The following is a 22,083-nucleotide window of genomic DNA, read 5'->3' as shown; positions in this document are numbered from 1 at the left end:
CAAAACTGCAGGGAGACGAGTGGAGAGAGCTGCTGAGGGACAAACGGCAGACGTCTCCCTCATCTACGCCCTTGTAGGAGCAACCATCTCCATAGTAATTACGTTGTCAAACTTCCGGCCTGTTCGGGTCCAAGAAAGGGGGCCACTTTGAAGCCACTTTAGCTTTTTGCTCGTGACTTTCTGGGCTCTACAGGGAGCTCCGTGCTGGAGTCAGACACTGGGCAGGAGCCCCCTTTTTCTATGCTGCCCATGTTCTTGTGGTGTTGGAGGAAATCACCACCACAAGGGCCAACGTCTCCGGAACGGGTTATGTAAGCCCAGGACACGTCAATCAATGCACATTCTTTAATGAAACAAGGCTTCTAGACAGAGACATGTCTGCTCCTCTCCACTTTCTCTTTGAGACCGACAACACTTCATGAAATGGAAAATTACACAAGATAAAAAGTACCGTATGTTTATAGGTAACACTCTAAACCTTTTGTCTTTGTTTTACAGAAAACTTCTAGGCATTTGTGATAATTTTTTCAGAAGTTCCGTCTACAGAGGAAACTGGAAAGACGCCTGTCAGAGCCGTGGGAAGAGGTCCCCAGACTGAACGACGACACCGGGAGTTACGGGAGACTCCCCCAAGGGGCCAGATCCATGGCGAGTCCCTGGCTGACCCTGCTAGTTAACAAGATTTTACAAATGATTTAAATAGCATGAACATTTCACGAGTGACAGGAAACTTCACTTTGGAAGAAAATGAAGTTCCAGGGAACCAACGCACAGACTTACATCCTCTGTTGGGAGAAATCCTGCAGGTGGAGTTACTTCCACACCCTTCCCCTGTCCCGGGACCCAGGTTCTTGCTCCTGCTAGACCAGATTACACTGGCATTGCACCAAGCTGAAGAGCCAGACCCTGAATATTTCATCAGGTTGTCAAGATAATTCTCTAAACCGAAGCTAGTCTTGGAGCTCTGTGACATCCCCAAGGCCCGGCACCCAATTAAAGGACCACGCTGGCTGCAGCACCGTCCCCTGGCTCCTTCCTCTGCACCCACAGGTATGTGCAGGAAGGTCACTGAGCATTTGGAAGAGCCAGGGCAGGGGGCCTGGATCTTTCTGCTGAAGGGACTTTTCTGCATGAAGCCAGCTGTGCAGACTCTTGCAGAGCCACCTTTGTGCATAAGTCCCCTGAGTGAGAGCTTCCAGGGCAGGGATCTGGCCAGCCCCGGCTGAATCAGAGCTTGTCTTTGCTGGGAATACATCACTCCCAGAAGGCCTCGCTGAAGGTTTTCATAAGAGTCCCATTGTTTCAGATTGCCATAGGTTGATAATTGTTGAAGTTGTGTGTTTTTTAAAATACCCATACTAAAAAGATAAAAATGAGTCTCATTGTTTCACTGGGGGTGGGGGGCATTTACTGAGGCAAAGCTGTTTCTGACTCCCTCTCGCTTTTCCAGGGAATTCGTTGGTCTTTTTTAGACCTCTACAGATTGAAAGGACACAATTTTCATGCCTTTGGAGAGAGACCCTTAACGGCCACTGTAGGTATCCTGATTCCAGTTTTAACTAGGACAGATAAGCTGAGACAAAAATAAAACCTCAGAAAAATACAGAAATCAGAGAAATGGAATCCCCCCTCACAGGCAGGTGAGACAGGGACCACAAGACAAGCTGCAGCATTTGCCGAACCAAAGATTCCTGGGGCAGGGTCTGCACTGTCACAACACGAGAATGCAGGCAGAGCCTCCACACGGGGCCCAGGGAGGCCGAGAGAGAGCTGGGGAGAGGACACGAGTAGGTTGCAGGTCCAGGAGGGCCGGCTCTGTAAAGCTGTGGTCAGTGGGCCAGCTGGTATCACCCTGCACTGATTTAAGGCTCTGACAGCTGATCCTTCCCATACATACACACATACACACATATATATATACAGACATATATTATCATTCATAATAATAGTTTGATTTTTTGTTATAAGGAAAAATATTCCCATGCATTTTCCACTTATCTTTCTATTATTCTTTCTTTCTTTCTTTTTTACTCCCAGCAATATTTTAATTAGACATAGTCCTCTGGGGGCATATTCTGATCTTTAAAAAATATAACCTTTAACCTTTTGCAGATACTTTGTTAAAATAATGCTCATTCATCCCAAAGGAATTCCGGTGCTCGGGAGCTGTCTGCGCTCTCACTGCAAACCCTCTGGGGCTCTGTCCTGTGTTCGACACCCACCAAACAGGACTCACGGCTATGTAAACATCACTTAAAGTTATCCCGACATAAATACTCTTTTAAAGCTACATACCACAGCTTTTAGCTCATAATGCCCATAGACGCCTTAATGAAATGCCATTCAAAACTACCTCGCTATGTAAAGTTTACCCGGAGGTTCTAAAATTATGTAAACAACATCCTCTACACTTCTCTAGAACAAGTGCCAAGTGTGGTGAATTCTGATTGCAAGTTGGTGATTGGATGCTGGTCCGTCTGAGCAGAGTCAACGATGCAGTCTTTAACCTGATTGGTTACAGGAGTTAGACAAGGTTAACTTGTTCCACAAGGTGTTGATTCTTCCATAAGTTATAATTAACCAGTTTTCAACAGTGTCTTTGCACATCTTGCAAATGCAGTTTGAACTGGTTGTCAAAGAGTCAAGGTCAACCACAGCCGGTGCCTCCACAGCTGGAGGAAGGCAGGTTCTTCTAAGCCCATGGAGTCCCATGGTGCGCAGGTGGAGTCTTCTCAAAGTCAGAGAGCAAAGGAGTATCAAAATGAGCCAGGACGTTTCCTTCTCGGCAAACTGGGGGCCCTCACCGGCAAATGTCCTGCTGGAATTCACTGCAGATGCCCTAGCCCTCTGATGCAATTAGGGATAAAGGAAAACACAGGGGCGGGGAGAGCCAATGACACAGACAAAGGCTTGTGGTCTCCTAACTTTGTGACCGCGATTCTCATACTCAAGCTCCCTCCGTGTGCCGTGGACCGCAATGCCTGTTTTAGTTCCAGTGTCCATATTCTCAGGTTTCCTGCTTAATACAACCCCAGCCAAAGCTCCACGGAGCAAACCAGCCATGGCCCGGCTTCCACCCTCATTGCCCAGTGTAGACGGAAGACGGCCCGAGTCTCCAGGACACGGTCACATTACTGGCACCTAGGGAAGCACGTCCAGAAATGGAGGGATGACCGTCCTAAGGGCTGGCCTTTCGCCCCATAGGAGCAAGTGACAAGGACAATGGGTAATAACAGGCACAGCTTGAATGATCAGTGACTTCAAACCTTAATCTTCTTTAGAAGTCCACAACAGATAACGTTGCAGCTGGAATCAAAGGAACGTCTTTTCTCTTCCTTGTTGGCCAAACTTCATCATTTACACACCTCCAAGACTAGATTTTGAGGTTCTGTTTGAGAAAAATACTGTACACTGTTTTAGGGCAGACTCACAAGGTGCTATTTTTATAAAAAACCGTCTCAGCCACTGTCTTTCGAGAGCATCCACATTATTTCTTCATGTGCAGGGCGTCCTGGAACTTGGTGCTGGTGTACCGGGCCTGGAAGCCTTTCTTGTTGATGGTGTCGTCCGTGTGGAACCGGATCATCAGAGAGTCCCCTGCGGAGTAGATTTCTTCCAATGGCTGAGGGAGGGGGAGAGGAAGAGCAGGGGCCTTTAAGCCAGTTGGCTGTGGTTGGAGTTTAAAATAGCATGAGGCAGAACCTTACACATAGACACAGGGTGGCTGATGCTGCCATGAGGCACCCCTGGCACCAGGGACTGAAGGGCATCAAAACAAGCTCGTTTTTGGAGGAAAAGATTGCAAATCCTGCTCCAGAGAGCTCCCAGGGCCTCGCTTTTCCAAAGACAACCCTAGACACCCAGCTCACATAGAATTTATTCAGTGTACAGAAGGGCCAGGCTCTGGTCTACACGCTTTTGGACCTTATCTCATGCAAATGTCACTAAACTTTACAAGGCAGGTGCTATCTCCACTTTATGCCTGGGGAACTGAGACTCAAGTTCACATACTAGGCAGGACCCAGCTCAGGCCTTTCTGATGGCAAAGCGTGCACCAAGAAACACCCAGCTGTAGGGGCAGCACTGTGATGTGTCTCCCAGGAGACCTAAAGCAAAAGGCATTTTTAGACGGCATCCTGTCCAAGGACAGAAGGTGACATGGAGCCAGTACACCTGTCAGAACGGTTTTGCCAGGAGGTCCATGACTGGGAGCCCGGTTCCGAGGCTGCTGTGCAGCAGATTCTAGTGGAACCAAACTGGACTTCCCACAGATTTCACTGGCCTGGACACTCCCAGGTTCTCCTTGGCATCTGGACTCACAGTTTGAAAGATGTTGTCTGTTGAAGGCACTACACTGGTCATGTCATATGCTCTTTTTGGGAGGGTGCTGGAAGACGGAATTATTCAGACACGTAAATGCCAGTGGGAGGTTCTAATTAGCACAGGGAGCACCAGTGACTCCAAAATGATTGGCTGTGCGTCCAACCAATAGCAAAGAAGCTTGCGTGATGAGCCCTGGAGGTAAGACAAGGAGAGGGCTGGGGGCCTGGTGTGGGCAGCACCGGGCCTGATGCAGCCAGAGTGGGACCAGGACTGTGCTGCTGGCCCAGACTCCTTCACTGGACACCAGCTATTCGGCCGGCTCTACGTCAGGTGCTGGGGAAGCAGTGAACAGGAAGCGCCCTGGCCCAGGAAAGAGGTGATAGTGAGAAAAACAGTGATGATCTTGAGCGTAACTTTGTCTTTATGGTAAGATGGTGATTCATAGTTTTCATAAGCATTTGGTTTTGCTTGGGGAGAGAATTATAAACATATGGGATATTCAAAAGTATAATTTAGAAAATTTAAAAGCCTAAAAGCCAAACAAAAATGGAGGTGGGGGTAGGTTTTGCAAAAATAGGAAGCAAGTTCTAAATGGAAAATGCTCTTCAGGGGCTGACCTTTATGAATTGGGTCCTGGCTCCCTCCCAACCTCCTCTCGGACTGTTCTCCCAGTTTCCCACTCTGTTCCAGCAGAACAGGCCTCCTGGCTGGTGTCCGCAAGTGGCAGGGGAGCTAGGGCTCACCCCCAGGTGGGTTCGAGTCCACCACGCATGCTCTGAGTGATCCCCCTGCGCCCCTGGGGCCCAGCGACCCTGGGACTCACCCCAGAGCCACAGAAGCGGCCGAGCCTGGGTGCTGTGCTGTCGTAGCCGTCGTAGGCCTCCATGTAGTCGTAGCCACAGTCCGCCTCCTCCTCCACTTCAAAGGTCCGGAATATCAGCTCCACGCCGTAGCCGTCCTCCGCCACAATCACCCAGTCGCAGCGGGCCTGGCTCGGGTAGTTGTTGTCCCCAAACTGGGCGTGGGAATAGAGCTCTTTGGTCTGCACTTCGGCCTTCAGCCTGCCCCCGCACTCTGGAGCACAGAGAGAACCAGGATGCTCCCTCCGCACAGAGAACCCACAGCCACGGCCCCCGCCTCCCCTTCCCAGGCCAGCTTTCTCTGCAAAGTCCGCGTGCCCCGTGGGAGAGGCGGGGCAAGTCTCATCATCCCACTCTACAGAGGACCATGACTGAGTCTCAGGGCTCAGTGCGGGATCCAAATTGGCCCTTACCAGCCAAGGTCCCGTGTTCCCAGGGTGAGCCAAATAAGGCCTCCGGGGACATCCGAGCATACTGCTAAACAAACAAAACAAACAAACAAACAACCTGGCTGCCTGGATCAGCCACTTAACTCCCTGGAAATGCCAGAAGCATCTGCCAAGAGCTCACACCAGCCCAATGGGCTTACTGTAATTTGTAATTTCTGCCAACAGAGGGCACCAAAAGCACACCAGAACCTCTGGCAAAGTCTGACACTAAGGAACCTCCGAATAGACCTGCGGGGTTCCTGCGATCCCAGTGCTGACTGACAGACCTGTGCGTGTCACTAGTGAGCTGTGCCTCATACTTTATATTCCGTACCCTGGTTTCTGAGGTTTTCACTAGAACCGTAACTCTGGCTGGCCTGGGCACCGTGCTATCTTGTGTCTAGGCCACTACAGGCCACAAAATACAAATGGACAAATGACGGTGATCAGAGATTACAAAGCACCAGAAACTCCAGGTGCGAACCCCTTACTGTCCATCCTCATGTGCTCCATGCCCCCAAGGGGCCTGGAGCTCCCCACAGTGTGGCTTCTGCGCTGTTCAGGCCCAGTTGGCTTAGAATTTCTTCTTGTTGTGAGCTGCCTCTGAGAAATTTCAACCCCCTAGATGGCCGTGGAATGGGCATAGAGCAGGGCAGGGTGGCTTCCCTCCCTCCTGCCAGATTGCCTCTCCATCCATAGGAGGCAGACCTCTAGGTCACCATGGGTGGGCCCCTTGACCTCTGCCTCCACTTGGGCTTAGCCACGGGGAGCACCAGCAGCCCAGTGGAGGGAGCAGAAAGAGGTCAGAGGTCAGGTCCCAGGCTCCTGCCCTACTGGGTAGCCAAGGCTGTATTCTCCAACTAAAGGTCACAGCTCCTGTCCAGGGGTCCTTTGCTTGCCCCCCTTCTGTCTCCAGGCTCCAGAAACGACTCCCTCATCCAGACCTAGAGGTAGTTACAGCCCTACAGTTCCTAGTCCTGGTTGCTGCACTGTCCTTTGTGGGGGTCCCCACTCCCTGCCCACCGCTTTGTCAACAGTCCCTTATTAAATTCTCCTCAAATAACAGCTCTATCTGAGCACACCCCCATTTCCCATCAGGACCATGACCCGCCTCAAGCACCTCTGTTCTCTCTGTAGGGACAAGAGAGTAAAGTAGTGACTAGCCAGTGGCTTTTCAATTTCCCTCTGGAAAGCCAGAGCCCATTATGGAGCCAAGAGGGTGCAGGCGTGAAGTGTGTTCTGCTGGGCAAGGACGGCTGAGCTGCCTGCGGGCGCCGGGAGTCATTTTGTTTTACCAGGTTCATATTTTCTGGCTCTGAAAAAAAAAAGCTGAGGGGAAGGGCTATTATAGGGACCAGAGTACCTCACAGGGTTCCCGTATCATGCTCTCAGCCTCTGAGTGGGTCGTGGGCAGCCACCTCTTGGCTGAAGGGCCTCTGTCTAATGCCAGAATGAGAGTCAAAATTGCTTCCAGGGGTTCCAGTCCCACGTGGTAACATTTAATGGCTCAAGAGCAGAGCCAATTTTCTTATTGACATTCTTCTACTTAACAAAGCAGATGTGTCAGTTAGTAAGCTTCTATATTTCCTCCAAAGGACTGAATAAAGCTACTTATGTGTTAAGTGAAGGACAAATAAGGTGGAACAGAAATTTTTTCATTTTCCGGAACTTGTCCTCAGAAGGGGCTGCTCTCCAGCACTCAGCTCCCAGACTTTTGGATTTCACAGACCAGCAAAAGTACAAATAAATTTTTAAAAGAAAGGACGGTGGGGAGGGGTAGGGGAGGAGATGTGGCACCAACAAGATGTTGTCCGCTTTAACGTCGTCAGTTAAAGACTTTAAAAGAAAACAACCCTTTCCCCATTACTGCCCGTGTTTCATTTTAAAAGGGACATGTTATCGCACCCCCCGCGCACACAATCAGAATAAAAGGCAGTCCCTTCCCATCCTTTATCCCCCATCTGTCTCCGGCCCCACAGGCCCCAGGGCTCACGCACCTGTGCTGTGCTCCGCCTGGAAGCCTTTCCTCTGCACTGAGGCATCTGAGTAAAACCTAAGAAACAAGCTGCTGCCCGAAGCCACCACGGGGTCTGGTTTCTTGCTGCCGCAGAAGCGGCCAAGGATGGGCGCCAGGCTGTCGGGGCCGTCATACACTTCCAGGTGGTCGTAGGCACATTCCTGGTGCTGCTCGATCTCGAACTCGTTAAATGTCTGGAGGTGGAAAAGCACAAAGTGAGGCAAGGGCCTGGCGTTCAGCCAGGGTGGGGGCCACCTCCCCAGGGGTGGGAGAGAATGGGGTGAGGCAGGACACATGTCCACCCAGCCAGCTGCACAGGGGGCATGGAGCCATGGTGTCCATGGTGACATCTGTAGACAGGGCCTGGACTTGGCTCCTCTTTTGGTCTCCAAAACAACCCCAGGAAGTGGTTGCATGAGCTACTGCTCCTGTGAGCACTTGTGGATGAGACGGCGGTCCGGATGGTTTAAACGCCTGCTGGCATCTGCGCTCCTTCCATCGTGTCAGCAGTGACCAAGGGCTCGAGGGGGACCGGCAGCAGCTGAAGTGCTTTACGAGTATTAATCCTCACCACTCTGTGATGTGTCTGCCATTTCAAACCCCACTTTACAGGCAGGGAAACTGAGGCACAGAGTTGTCAGACATCTTGCCCAAGGTCCCCCCTGGCAGAGCTGGGTCATGACCAGGAGGTCTGGCCCCAGAGCCCGTACCCTTAACAGCTGCGCTGTGCTGTGCAGCCCTTCAGCACAAGTGACAGGTGAGGCTTTACGAAGTGCTCCCTGCCCCGAGTTGTCATCCTCGTGGCAGCTGACGTCAGCTGAGTGTTTTTTCCCATGCAAGCCCTGAGTTTTCTCACTTAATTCTGATGATGCTACAAGGGAAGAGCTACTATTATCTCCAGTGTGTGGAAAGGGAAACTGAGCCTTAGAGAAGTCAATGGCTTGCTCAAGCTTACACAGATAGAGGATGGAGTTGGACTTGACCTTCAACCAGCCCGACTCCAGCCTACACTTCTAAGCATCACCAGCCTATACTGCCTCCCTCCTCCCTGTCCCCCTCCAAGACTGTCCCCTGAGGCAGCCAGGGGAGCCTCACAATTCCAGGTCATATACCAGGCTTTGCAGCTCAAGGTGTAGGACTTCTCAGGTGCCAGGCAGATGACTGACTAATGGCCTGTCTATGGTTGGGAGGGAAACGGGAGAGGTGAGTGGGGACAGTTTAATAAAGACTTGGATCAAAAGACAGAGTTGGTAGAGAGGACATTAGTTGGGGAGGGGGTCTCAATTCACAAGAAGGGGGCTGGGGTGGCAGGGCGGGGCTGGGGGTGCAGGGGGCCAGTAGCAGCTCAGGCTTTCACAGGAATGACAAAACACTTGGAGTGGGCAAAGCGCTTCGAATCTCATAAAAAGGGGATGGGGGCCAGGGAGTGGGGTAGGGACAGAGGGCAGGAGCAGGAAGAAGAACCAGTGGCACCAGGGTGCGTGATGCACGGGAAGGGAGACAGTGAGCCAAAGAGGCGGGGAGCTCCCCAAAGGTCCACGGGACGCCCTGTAGCTGTCCCAATGCAGTGTAACACCAGCTACTGGGAAGTAGGTGGCAAAAAGGTCATGATCAATAAGGCCACCGTCCACTTCCCAAGGAAGTTTGTTACAAAAAAACTAGCACATATATGCATGAACCTCAGGTAAATTTGAGGTCTGGCCCAACTGCGACCACTGTGGTTGGTCAGTCCAGTTCCTTAGTATCTCAAGGAACAGGAAAAGGTGTTCACGGCAACTAAATCTTGTGGTCCTTCGACAAGAAGCTCAATGTCCAGTTGTGCAGATAGCGTATTCCTAACCCCAGGGGATGCCAACCCCCCTCCCCATGGTGGTCAGATATTTATGTTGCCATTGCGAACATTTTCCAGCAGATGGCAGTCTTGGGGAAGGAGTGTCTTTTTCTAAGGCACCTTCAGTAATTCACCCTCACACAGACGCAAGGCTGTTCTGAATCACTCAGGACAGCAGCACCCGAAAGCATTTCCCACAGGCAACCATGCACATAAGGTGCCCACTGTGAGCTCCCTGTGGTCAGGGGCCCTGCCTTCTCCACCCCTCCAGGACCCAGGCCTGGCACAGAGACACCAGCACCCACACTCTAGCCTGGGCGCGCCCCTTCAGCCACCTGTGCTCACTGCTCCTGCCAATAAACACCCGAGCAAGCCCCGGGCCATGTCTATTTATCATCACGTTGTCCTTTGCTCCCTCCCATTCACCCTTCATTACTGTCTATAACTCAGAGCGACATCCACATGCCTTCTGAAGAGCATACTCATCCCCAGAGTCTGAACAACCCATTCAAGACTGTTGTCTCGATGCAGCAACTGCTCAGCTGGCCAGAGAGTTCGTTTTACGCTCCAGGACCTGGGAGTTGCTGGGGGCTGAGCAAGAGACGTGTGGAAAGGACTCATCTGTCTTTGAAATAACCGAGCGTGGTGTTCGGACCACAGCCTTATGCTTGGATGGGGCTTTAAAGGAAAGCTTGGGAGATATGCGTTTTTTAACTCAAGAGAAAATTGGCATAAATAACTTAATTTGCTACCTTTAATTAGAAAACTATAAGTCATAGAAGACCATGAATAACAAGGGTCCCTTTGAGAAGTCTGGACAAGAAAAAGGCCACACGTACATTTATTTTCCCATGAATGCGCCCCGTGATCGTACGTGCGCGGAACACGTCTGGAAGGCTTTGCCCCAAATATTCAGAGAGGTCCATTCGAGAGTGGCACAACGGACTGGAGATTTTTGATTTTCATTTTCCAGCCCTCTGTACTGGTAACTTTTTTAAACCTTGAGGATGTACTGGTTTGTGAAAAAATTAAAACAGGAAACAGTGAAATCTCAAACCGCACTATGTGGCAGGTTCTGCCTTCTTCTGGCACCACTGTGAACAGGTGCTACTTATACAGCTTTTGTCACCTGCCACCCTGTGCTGAGGGCACCCTACGTTCATCGGCTCAGCAGCCCCGGGGGTAGGGTTCACTAGCACCTCCATTCTCCGGATCGTGAAACTGAGACCGAGAAACCTTGCGTAACTTCCCCAAGTTCCAGAGCCAAGAACTGGAAGAGCAGAGACTCATACCCACATCTCTCTGTCCCTGTGGTCCGTCAACTACGAAAATGACTCACAAGTTTCACCCTGTGGCCTGCAGTCGAAGAGATGTTCCACGTGCACTCCCGCCGGCTGGGGTATTTGTCAGGCCAGTTGGGGCTCGCCAGGGTCCCCTCTGCACTGCTGATCTTGTGGGCACAGCCCGCTGGGGGTGACGGAGATGCAAGCAGAGAGAGAAGCAATTCACTTGGAGGCATATAGGAGGCTTTCTAAGAAGTCATCTGCCCCTCACTCTGGGGGTCCCACGGTCGATCGGAAATGTGGGAGCAGGGGTCAGCCTGAATCGAGCGTCGCCTGGCTTAGAGATTGTTGATTCATTTGACTTTGCCACCTTCCTGGCCGTGGCTCAGGAGCCAGGTCATCTTTCTGTTACTGTCCACACTGTGGTCACCAATGGAAATATGGTGGAGTGAATGGTTTGGAGCATGGGCCCTGGGCCAGGTGGACCCTGGTTCCACCCCTTCAGGCTGTGGGACTTGGGGCACTTATCTCAATCTCAATGTCCTTATTTGTAAGAGGGGCGCCGGTCTCACAGGGAGATTACGTGGAGTAAATGAGACAACACTTGGAAAAGGCTTGGTGAGAGCTAATAAAGACCTTCATCGCTATGCCTTCATCTCTGTATTACTTCTTCAATTTTTCAGAGCGGTTTCCTTTGGAGGCCACAGGTGCTGCCCTGGTCACAGTGCCGTTAGCAGAGAGTGGCCCCACAGCCTGCCTGCTCACTGAGTAGCACTTTGGCCAACAGTTAGAATGTGCCTCCCTCTGTGCTGGGCACTGTGCTAAGCATTCAGAATGCATCCTCTCATTTTATCTTTCCCAGTTGCCAAATGAGAAAAATGAACATTTAGAGCAGATAAGTGGCCTGCTAGTAATGGGTGGAGCCAGGACTTGAACCTGGTCTTGCCTTTGCTGTGACTAGGACACAGAGGGAGCTGAGGCGGTGGGCTTCGTGCCACTGTGGTTTCGGGGGGCAAGGGAGGGTGGGTGGCGGCAGGTGAAGTGGCTGCAAGGAGGTCCTGCTACTCACTGATCCTGCGCCCTGGGTACAGGAGCCCACAGGGGCAGGGGCTCGATGTCCAGGACATTTACTCGGGCACCCCCTGCCCCACCCTGGGTACACATAGGAAGGCAGCCACTGCTCAGTGGGCAGGACCTTCGTGGAGTTTATAGCCCTCGTGGCCTCCCCCACACCACACGAGGCAAGAGCTGTCCTGGCCCAGGCCCACTTCGCAGGGGTTTGCCAACGATTTTTTAAATCCCAGAATGACAGTTCTTTCCTAGTTCTTCCCACCCGCCTCCCAAGCCCAATCCACGACCGCGCCTGTCTGTGTCACAGGGCCAGGCTCGGAAGGGGGGCTGCGTCCTGCTTCTAAGGACATCTTAGCTCATCTTCTAACAGTCTAGGAAGGCCCTGACCAGACTGTGAGCCCAGCCAAGTCTCCTGACCCTGGAATGTTTATCTCTCGCCCTCGACGTCCTCTGCAGGCTTTTGTGGTTGGGGCCAAGGCCCAGAGGCCTGTGTGTTTATCAGAGATGCTCAAACTCCCTTCGCAGGGCGGAGCTAGAGCAGAGCAAGGCCTTTCCCACAATGACTGCACAGTCAAAGCCATCTGGCCCTGAAGGACAACCAGTAGTGAATGGAGCAGGCAGCAGAGTTTTCCCGATTCCATTTTACTGGTGGGCCTGCGTATGGTAAATAACATTATGACATAGATGGCTGATATTTATCAACATTTCAAGTGCTTAATATGGGCCACGCTGTCTGGAATACTTTCTAGGCATTCTCTCATTTAATCCTCAGAAAAACTTTAAGAAAGGGGTATGTTTAGTCCCCTTTAAACAGAAGAGGAAATGGAGGCTCAGAGAGGTTAAGTAACTTGTCTGAAGTCACACAGCTAGTAAGTAGAAGAACCAGGATTTAAACGTAGGTGGCTTGATCCTGGAGCCTGAGGGCTTAGCCATGGTGCCATAGTAACGCCATGCCCCCGAGGGGGTGCGCTGCCCCGGGAAATCACTCCTCAGGCAGATGCTGAGCCCCAGTGGGGCCCAGGGAGGGGCCACACAGCACGCTCTTGCTCTTACAGCCGGCACCCTCCTGGCAGCAGCTTGGCCCCACCCCCCCAACTCACCCCAGTGCCCACCCCGCTTCAGCCTCACCCTCTTTACAGTCGTGTCCGTTCTCGTGCAGCCGGTAGCCGTTCCGGCACCGGCACAGGTAGCTCCCGAACGTGTTGATGCACTCGTGCTGGCACCAGCCGTTGTCCTTGGCACACTCATCCTTGTCTGCGGAGACCAATGAGCTCTCCTAAGGGGAGCTGCCAACCCGGGGTGGTCTCTCTCAACTCAGAACTCTACTCAGAAGTGGCCTCCCTGATTACCAGGGGAGGTGGGGGGGGGGCAGCGGTGAGGTTACATGGCCCTGGTCCACAGTGGACTCCCCATGCTCCTAGAGCACTTCAGTATATATATTCTCTTCCCCCGTCCCCCACAGAAAACAAGGCGCTCCTTCCAGGGTAGGCCAATATGAATAATAATAGTAACAACAATAACAATCGCCAGCATGTACTGAGTATTCACTACGTAAGGGGCACTGACCCAAGCACTTCCATACATTGTCTAAGCTCATCCTCACACACTCTTAGGAGGAAGGCACCTGTGCCCCCATTTAACAGGTAAGGAAACTGAGGTTGAGAATGCCCGTGTGCCCCAAGGTCGCTCCATGAGCAAGTGGCTCACAGTCCGCGACCCCACACCACCTCCTGTCTATGGCGTGGGTAAGTGTGGGGCCACCGGATGGCTGAGCACCAGCCCTGCTCCACCAGCTCCAGCCGCTGTGGCCTTGGGCCTCAATTGCCTCATCTTTAAAGTGGAGTCAGTGATGGTTCCTTGCCTCATAGGGCTGTTGAGTGGAGGAAATGAATTAGTACAGGGAAAGCCCTTAGATCGGCATCCAGCTCAGAATAAGTGTTAGGTCTTACTTTTTATTATGTATGAACTCAAGCATTAGCAGGTATTATTGTTATGGGTCTGACAGCTCAAGCCGGGGCCATGTGCACCCTCTCCTGCACCAGCTTCTTCCTGCAATAGCAGGGAGCCAACCTCCCTCCCCAGCCTCCTGCACCCCCAGCCCCCCGCCAGGGTAACTGCAGGGGTCAAGGCGTTTCCCGCCCTCTATGCCATCTGCCCACTGCAGGCCATGGGCCAGAACACTATGTTTTACTTACAGCCTCTTGCTTCACGAGGACAACTAAGAATCCGGGGACAACACTTAAAGGATAGTGAAGGTCACCAAACACTTAAGCACTGGAACCACAGCCAGAAAGAGGCAGGGATGGTGCCTCCCCTAGAGCCTGCGGAGGACACAGCACCACCCACACCCTGACTGGGGCCTCTGGCCTCCAGAACCGGGAGAATATATTTCTTTTGTTCTACGCTACCCCGTTGGTGGGCATTTGTTACGGAAATACTGTGAGGCAGGGGCAGCGCACAGAGAGGGGTGGCCGGGAGCCCCGAGGCCCGAGGCTGGCACAATTGTGAGGCCCTCAGCGCTGTGGCCACCTCTCAAACCCCACACCTGAGAAGAAGTGGGCCCGGAAGCCGCGTTTGGAGACCGTGTTGTCCGACTTGAACTCCACACGCATGTTGTTGCTCTGGGAGGTGATGACCTCGGGTGTCTCGGAGCCGCAGAACCTGCCGTGCAGCCTGGCGTCGGGGGACAGGCCGCTGCGCACCTCCACGAAGTCGTACTTACAGACCTGCAAGGGAGCACGTGGGGAGCTGCTGGGGGGCGGGGCAGTCCCCACCCCTGACCCCTGACCCCTCAGCGCTGCACCCTGCCAGCTGGCCAGACCAGCTCAGCCAGGTCCAGCAGGAGGGTCCTCTAGATTCCCACTGGGGCCCCTCCAGCCCGATGGACACTACACTCTGGCTGTGGGGCTCTGCTTGGCCTTGGCTGACTGCGCCACCTGTGATCACTGTCCAAGGCAGACAACAGGCTGTTTATACCACCCTGGTCCCCAGCTGCACCTCACCTCTCCATTCCCCTCAGCCAGACTCTAAACCCCAGGTTCCTCCCTCAGTGGACCACTTCCCCTCTCCCCCACCCAAGACTGCCTCCTCCACTCCCGTCCCGATTCTCCTTGGGTTTACCAGTGACAAGAGGACCTAAGCACTCAGGCTGCGGAGGAGGTATAGCTGAGGCTGCTGCACACGCAGTCTCCGGATTCTGCCCAGTGAAGATGCCTAGGAAGCCCCTCCCTGCCCGCTGACCCTATACCGGTCCCCAGCCCTGAGCCGCGTCCCAACACAGTCCCCTGTCAATTCGAGTGCAGAGACATACGTCATTGCCTTCCAGTTCGAACGTTTCAAACTGAAGAGAGATCTGGTACTGGGCGGGGGCCACCACCTGCCAGACACAGTTTTTGTTGGTAGGGTAGTCCTTCGGCCACCCCGGGCTGGTGATGGTTCCATTCAGCCTGGTCATGAAGCCGCCACAGGCCGCTGCACGGGACAAACAGAAGCAGGATTTGTTTGGTGTGAGTGCCAAGTGACTGCAATTTCCCCGAAGCAGCAACAAGCCCTCCTTTAATAATAATAATAAAAAAAGTTAGACAATCTGAACTGATGAATTCAGCGCCCTTTCTTCCAGTCTGTTTCAAATGAGGATTTGGAGGGATAAAGTTGAGGGCAAGTACTTTACTGCTTTTAAAAATAGCGACGACACATTTGCGCTCATCTGTCACCCATTGGCATCACTGGGGACTCCACATGACTTGGACCAAAGGAAAATTGGAAATGTTTGCACCGAGCTATGCAACGTCCCTGGCTTACAGCAAGCAGAGTCGTGCAGGTGAGCAAGGTGGAAGCGGAGTGAATGGAACGCGCCAGTCGTCGAGTCGCACCAAAGTGCTCACAGTTTCTCTTTGCTTTTATTTTCTACCTTAATCATCATGTGAATTTTACGTCATCACAGAAGAAGACAAACCCAGGCTCCAGGTACAGGATGGACACATGATGTGGGTGGTCCTCCCACATTTGTGACTGGATCGAGTTGCTTTTCCCTCTGAGAAGGAGGTGGGTCATTCACCGCAAGTGTCTGTTACTTTACAGTCAGCCAGCGCCCATCTCTGCCCAGTTCCCCAAAGACATGTCCCGGGTCCCCGGTCCCCTCTCATTCCAGCGTGGCAGGCCCCACACCAACCTTCACATGTCTTCTTATCGGCAGCCAGCTCGTAGCCGGGGTCACACGCACACTTGTAGCTGCCCAGAGTGTTCACGCAGCGCTGCTCACACCCGCCGCGGTCTGGCCAGGAACACTCATCCACCTCTGCCGGGGAAAAGGTGACTCTGGTTACATCATCGCAAGGCTGCCTGGTCTGTCCCCGCCACTGTCCACATCGCAGGGTCCCCAGCAAGTGTCCTCCAAGAACACGAATGGCTCCTGGGGGCACCGCGAGAGAAACTTACTAGCCAGAGGCAAGGCTCGGCTGAGGACAGATCAGGCCTGGATACTTTCATTCTTCGAAGGGTCCAGTCAGCTGTATTCATCTGTGATTTTCAGAAAACCTCAAGGATTCCACACCAACGACTGACTCAATTTCAACGCCACGAACTCCCTCCAACCCCAAACATGGAATTTCTCAAGGACATTAAATACAGGGTAAGGACAAAGGGACACATTTCTAGATGCAGATATGTAAGTACTCTCTAGAGGTAGAACAAAAACCTGTGATTTCACATTTTTATAAACAACCTGAAGAGGTGCGCACGGGGAGATCTGCCAGGTCACAGCCAACGCCGGGCCCTCGGCTTAGCCAGCGCTCGCTCGGGAAGAGGCCACAGCGACAGAGTCAGCGGGGAGTCGATGGCATCCGCACCGACAGTGTCTAGTGATGTGTTTGGGGCAAGCAGGACACCAGCAGTGCCGCCCAGAGAAGGACAAAGGAGTCACACTGGAGACTCTCCTAGGCGCATCAGCCCAGGGAACCGCCGAAGGCCAAAACCAAACCAAACCAAAAACCCCAAACAACGAGGCATTCGGTATCTCCAAGAAGAGTATCAGAAATAAAAGGAAAGATCAACTAGTTTCTGTTGCCAGTTTGTGGTAGCCTAGTGAAGGGAAATCTGAGCACTGAGATATCGTAAAAAAAAAAAAAACCAACCCCAAAACCAAAGTCCAATCTAGGGAGAAGATAGGGTTGGGCCGGGAGGAAAGCCTTGGTGGTCTGTAACACCCTGCAAGGTGGGAACAGAGCAAGCACGGAACTGTCCACAAAATCTCGAACAGCCAAATTGCACAGGAAGTAAAAGAAATCAGGACATCTTCGAGTTAGCTGGTAAAGACCTGGAAGGGTTCTCAATCCTGCCACCTCAGCAGAGATTCTTTTCATAACATTTCTGAGAGATGGCTTTTTTCAGACCCAGCTTGAAAACACCCACAAATATGGCTCTTGCTGCTTTTCAAACTATTTCTCATCCTTTGTGATTTGAGTTGTCAAAATTCAGACTCCTAGCAACTTCCACCCATCCATTGATCCTCCAGGAAAATGCAAACCTTTTAACCACAATGCCTCTCTGCACTCTGTCCTGTTCCAGCTCCAATAAACCCACTTCCTTCGAACCTTCCTTGTTTATCATGCACAAAATCCTCACCAACCAGGCCGCTCTTCACCGGGTAAAGGACAGTTTGTAAACATCCCATCATCTCACATATAAGACCGCAATCGTAGCTAACTCTGAGAGTGACGGGTTCCTGGGCTCAGCAAAGTGGGCCAGTAGGGGGACACGCTGTAGGAAGAGGCCTGAAGTCCATGGCGTCAAATCACTGTAAGTATTAAGTATGCTAAAATAGTAACAGTCCTGAAATCACTGATCATTTTACAATATAAAAAGCACTTTCTCCAATGTCTGCTAGAACGTACAGAAGGAGGAGCGTTGATGATAAGGAGGAGAGTCCAGGCTTCAGGGAGCCAGACACACCTGGGTGGGGTCCACCAGTGGATCTTCCCCCAACGAACTGGTGATTCAATACCTCTGCACTCCCCTCCGTTTTATAATGAGAAAAGTAACAGCAACAACTGGTTTTAAGGTTGTGGTAATTGAAAATGACACGTGTGAAGTAGCTGACATAGGGATACGGAGTCGGTACACAAGCTCATCACTATAGACAGCAGTGGGCTTGCTTTGAAATTCCTGTGGGCGCAGAGACACGATGATGGGGGTGGTAAAGAGAATAAGGGTACCTGGCCATACCTAAATCAGGTGAGAGTGGAGGGGTGCTGGCCTGAGGAGGGGAGGGAGACAAGGCAGGCACAAAAAGAAGGAAAATGCACCAAGGATGGGCCCAATAAGACGAGATGGGGCAACACAGCAGAGTCAAGAAACTGGCTAGTGGGCATAGGGAAAGGACAGGAGGGACCGTGGGAAAAGGCCACCAAAACAGACTGAAATGAACAAAGGCTGGGGTGAGGAGGAGACTCTGAGGCCGGAAGACGCTATCGTTACTGGTGGGGCACACCTGTGTCATAGGCCAGAAAGGGAGGATCACAGATCACTAAGCTGCCTGGTACCACTTAACCTCTTGGAGGGAGAGAAGCTGGTAAAATGGATTTGGGCCTAAAGCAAAGGAAATACAGTTCCACCACAGAGTAGAAGAGCAGGCTGTTTGACCCACAGAGGTGGGGGAAAGGTATGCATTTACACCTGAGCTCTCTGCAGCAAAAGCAGTGGGATGTCCAGCCATTTCCAACCCTGCCCCAGTTTGGGGGGATGGCATGGAAGTGTACAAGGGACCATGCTTTTGGTGGGAACCTAGGGGTCCTCTGTATCACCTCCACCCACACTGCGGTGAAGTCGCGTCTGCTCCCAGTCCATGGGTTTGTGCTTGCTCTGGGCTGCAGTGGCCAAGGCTAAGCCTGCCAGAAAAATCTGGGGGAGTGTGGGGGAGGGAGAAGGAGCTGAACCAGGAATGAGTCTGGCATAGCGGGAGCTCTGGCTTCTTTGCCTTCTCCCAGTGGTGTTAGTGAGAGAGGGAACCATTACATGCTGAGAGAATGAGATGACTCAGGTAGGATCCCAAAAATTGTTTCAAAGAGGGTTAAGAAAAGAGAAGGCAGGGCACATGGCTAAGATTTTGAAGCACCTTGGAAGATGCCAGTCCCCCTCATCCAACACCCCACGGTGGTCCATCAGCAATGGGACAGTGGAGTGTGGGGACCAAGGTGGGGATCCTCATATACTTTTGCAGGAAGTGTGTGACCACAATGGCCCTGCCAATCCTCGAATGCTGCTGCCATCTCCTGAAGTAACCAGAAATGGGAGGTGCTCTGTGGGCTGCCATCTGGCCCCGGGAGAGGGATGCAGAGGCCAACTGGCACCTTGGTCAGTGCCATGTGCCAGCTGGGCCTTGAGCAGAACTTCCTGCCAGCTGGCACTGAGGCCAGAGCTTCTTTGACTTGGCCCAGTTCTTCTGTGCGGCCTTTGTGATTACTCTTCCAGCTTCTTTCACTGGAGAAGCCCAGACACACGCACTGGGCACCGTGCTCACAGGACGTCCCACTTGTGGCCCCGTGGGAAAAGGCTGGGCAAAGAAGTTGGCTGTGCCCAGCCTCTGGACCTGCGGTGACCAATATGGAACCACCAGTCCCGCCGTTATTAAACACGTGAAACGCAGCTCGTCAAAGCCGGGGTGTGCTGTGAGTGAAAACTACACTGGACCGACAAGACTCATATGTAAAACAAAAACCAAAACCCATAAAACACCTCATTAATATTGTATGTATTGATTATATATTAAAATGATAGTGTTTTTTTGCATATCGGGTAAAACAAAATACATTAAAATTAATTTCATCTGTTTTGTGTTTTGGTAAAGCGGCTAGAAAGTTTAAAAACCCATACATGGCTGGCATTTGTGACTGGCCTTTGTATCGCTGGGCAGCAGTGCTCCAGACTGTGGTCTCCCTCTCATGCATCCTCACGGGAACCCCGAAAGGTAGGCAGGGCCGGTAGCAGGACGCCCGATCCACAAATGAAGAGCCTGAACCTCATTCGCTCACTCATTCATTCATCCACCCATCCATCCAACCTTCCAACCTTCCATCCTTCCATCCACCCATCCATCCATCCATCCATCCATTGCCCAGTAAGTACTTATTGAACCCACTGTGAGCCAGGCACTCGGACAGACTAGAGAACAGAGCAGGCACGATCCTGTCTCAGAAAGGGAGTCTGGCTGCCCGAGAGTGGATGGCTAGTTAGCAATGAAGGTAGGACTAGAACCCGAACTTCAGGTGCTGAACCCAGGGCCCTTTTCCCTATATTCCCATGGTATCAAGAAGACAGAAAGGTGACCAAGTGTCAGAATCAAATCATAAACATGAGTAAAAAAATTAAAGCCCGTCACTTTCCTTGCCTGCGGCTTTAGGCCCCCGTCAGGGAGAGAGAGCACTGTGGAATGCCGCAGGTCCAGGGTCTGGTTCTCGCTCCACCACCTGAGAACTTGTCTCCTCGATTTGAAAATGGGAGTCCTAATAATGCCTACCTAGGGGTTGTTCCGAAGATAAAGCGAGGTAACTAATGTCACTTCCAGCACACTCAGTAGATTTTTCTTTGCCCTTTAATAGGCTCCAATTAGTTTCCACCAAACCTGGGTTAGGGCCAAGGTCATTCTCAGTAATATTAAAAAGATGTCAAGCTGGGCCCACGCACTAAGTCAGTATAGATGGACCTCAATGAACACCCTCCTGGGCACCTTAAAAGACATTTGCAAATTGAAATGCCCTTGAAGTAGCAGGCTGGGTGACCTGACCCAACCCCAGGCCAAGTCTGAAGGTCTCCTGGCCTTCTCCCAGGTTCACACTTCTATGGCAATACGAGGTCTGTCCGGAAGGCATCCAGACATGTAAAATGAAAAAGAGACATTTATCAAAGAAGATGTAAGAGACAAAGAAGCATTGTACATAGGACAATGAATGACACCTCAGTCCCCTTCAAAGTAGGCACCCTGGGATCTCAAACATTTCTCCCAATTGCTATCAGCTGCCTTGTTGTATCCTGAATCTCACTGATGGTGTGAAATCTCTTTTCTTTCAAAGGTAATTTTAGTTTGGGGAAAAGCCAGAAGTCGTAGGGCGCCAAATCTGGGCTGAGTCACCTGGGTGATTTGATGTGTCACCAAAAATCTCTGCATGAGACATGATGCATGAGCGGGTGCATTGTTGTGATGAAGCTGCCAGTCACCAGTTAGTTGCCCATAGCTGCAACCTTCTGAATCATCTGAATAGTTTCCACAGAGGAATGTTCAAGCTTAATGCAAAATTTGATGCAGATTGGTTGCCCTTCTCACTCAGTCATTTTGAATGTGCCAGCCACACAGTACACATGCTCACTCAATGGTGTCTAGTGACACCATTGCCCCCACTGACTAGTACAATGAAGTCATCATTGTGCACACATGTACATTGCAGTCCACTCTCCTTGGCTGCCAGGTTACATCGATGTCGCACAAACCATTCTTGTTTTGTTACCAATGGCTGGACTTTTTCCGGACAGACCTCATATCATTGTCCATTTGTTTGCAGGTCTTTTTCACCACCTTAAGCTCTTGAGAACAAAGACTGTGTGTCCAATTGTGTCCCCAACCCCTAGCACAGTGCCCAACACATTGTTTGATGACTGCTGAATGGAGGGAAACGATGAGGTCTTCTAATCAGCGAACTGAGCTGGTTAGCATGGTTACTTAAAGCAGGCCAAGGTTCTCAACTCACTCCCTTAGAAACCAGTTTAGCATCATAGAGAGAAATGCTCCTTTCCATTGCCCTGACTGGCAGCTCCAGTGCGGTCACCACACAGAATGCAGGAGGCTCAGTTACATTTGAACTGGGACATACTTAAACTGCAAGATCATGCTGCACCTGAAATTCAAATTTAACTGGGCATCCTGGTCTTCTTCCCTCTAAACCTGGCAATGCTAGTCCCCAGCTTTAGCCAGTCTTCTCAAAAATGTGCATCACTGATTATCGGCAGAACCAGGAATGAGGGCTGGGTGGGCCAGTGCCAACTGGTTACCAGTTATCTCACTGGAAAGAAGCCCCCAAACCTGAGGTATAGAGCTGGGGATGGAGGTCAGAGGAGGAGAAGGACAGGAGAATTTAAATACATAGAATTAGAATAAAACCTCATAATCATACGCAGCACATGGCACACAAAATGAGGCCTCCCAAAACCGCCCATGACAGTCCCTGGTCAGGGCCACATGGCTTGAAGTGGGGTCTTCTGACACCCACCTGCAGAACCTGGG

General features: G+C 51.7%; 1 protein-coding gene across 1 annotated transcript in view; it reads right to left on the bottom strand.

Moving 5' to 3' along the window:
• Positions 1–3,228: 3,228 nt before the first annotated feature.
• TLL2 (tolloid like 2) overlaps positions 3,229–22,083 on the bottom strand; it is a 120,593-nt gene continuing 101,738 nt past the window's right edge. Inside the window, exons 14-21 of the mRNA XM_024563209.3 lie at positions 15,985–16,110; positions 15,124–15,284; positions 14,359–14,539; positions 12,942–13,067; positions 10,799–10,926; positions 7,609–7,822; positions 5,147–5,397; positions 3,229–3,622 (exon numbers count right to left, since the gene is read on the bottom strand). Of these exons, the coding sequence (XP_024418977.2) occupies positions 3,488–3,622; positions 5,147–5,397; positions 7,609–7,822; positions 10,799–10,926; positions 12,942–13,067; positions 14,359–14,539; positions 15,124–15,284; positions 15,985–16,110 (1,322 nt within the window). The 3' untranslated portion in view covers positions 3,229–3,487. The remainder of the gene's footprint in view (positions 3,623–5,146; positions 5,398–7,608; positions 7,823–10,798; positions 10,927–12,941; positions 13,068–14,358; positions 14,540–15,123; positions 15,285–15,984; positions 16,111–22,083) is intronic.

This window comes from Desmodus rotundus, chromosome 4, assembly GCF_022682495.2.
Source record: "Desmodus rotundus isolate HL8 chromosome 4, HLdesRot8A.1, whole genome shotgun sequence".
Lineage (NCBI taxonomy): Eukaryota > Metazoa > Chordata > Mammalia > Chiroptera > Phyllostomidae > Desmodus > Desmodus rotundus.
The sequence above is the reverse complement of the archived record's forward strand: the minus strand, read 5'-3'. Positions and strand labels throughout refer to the sequence as shown.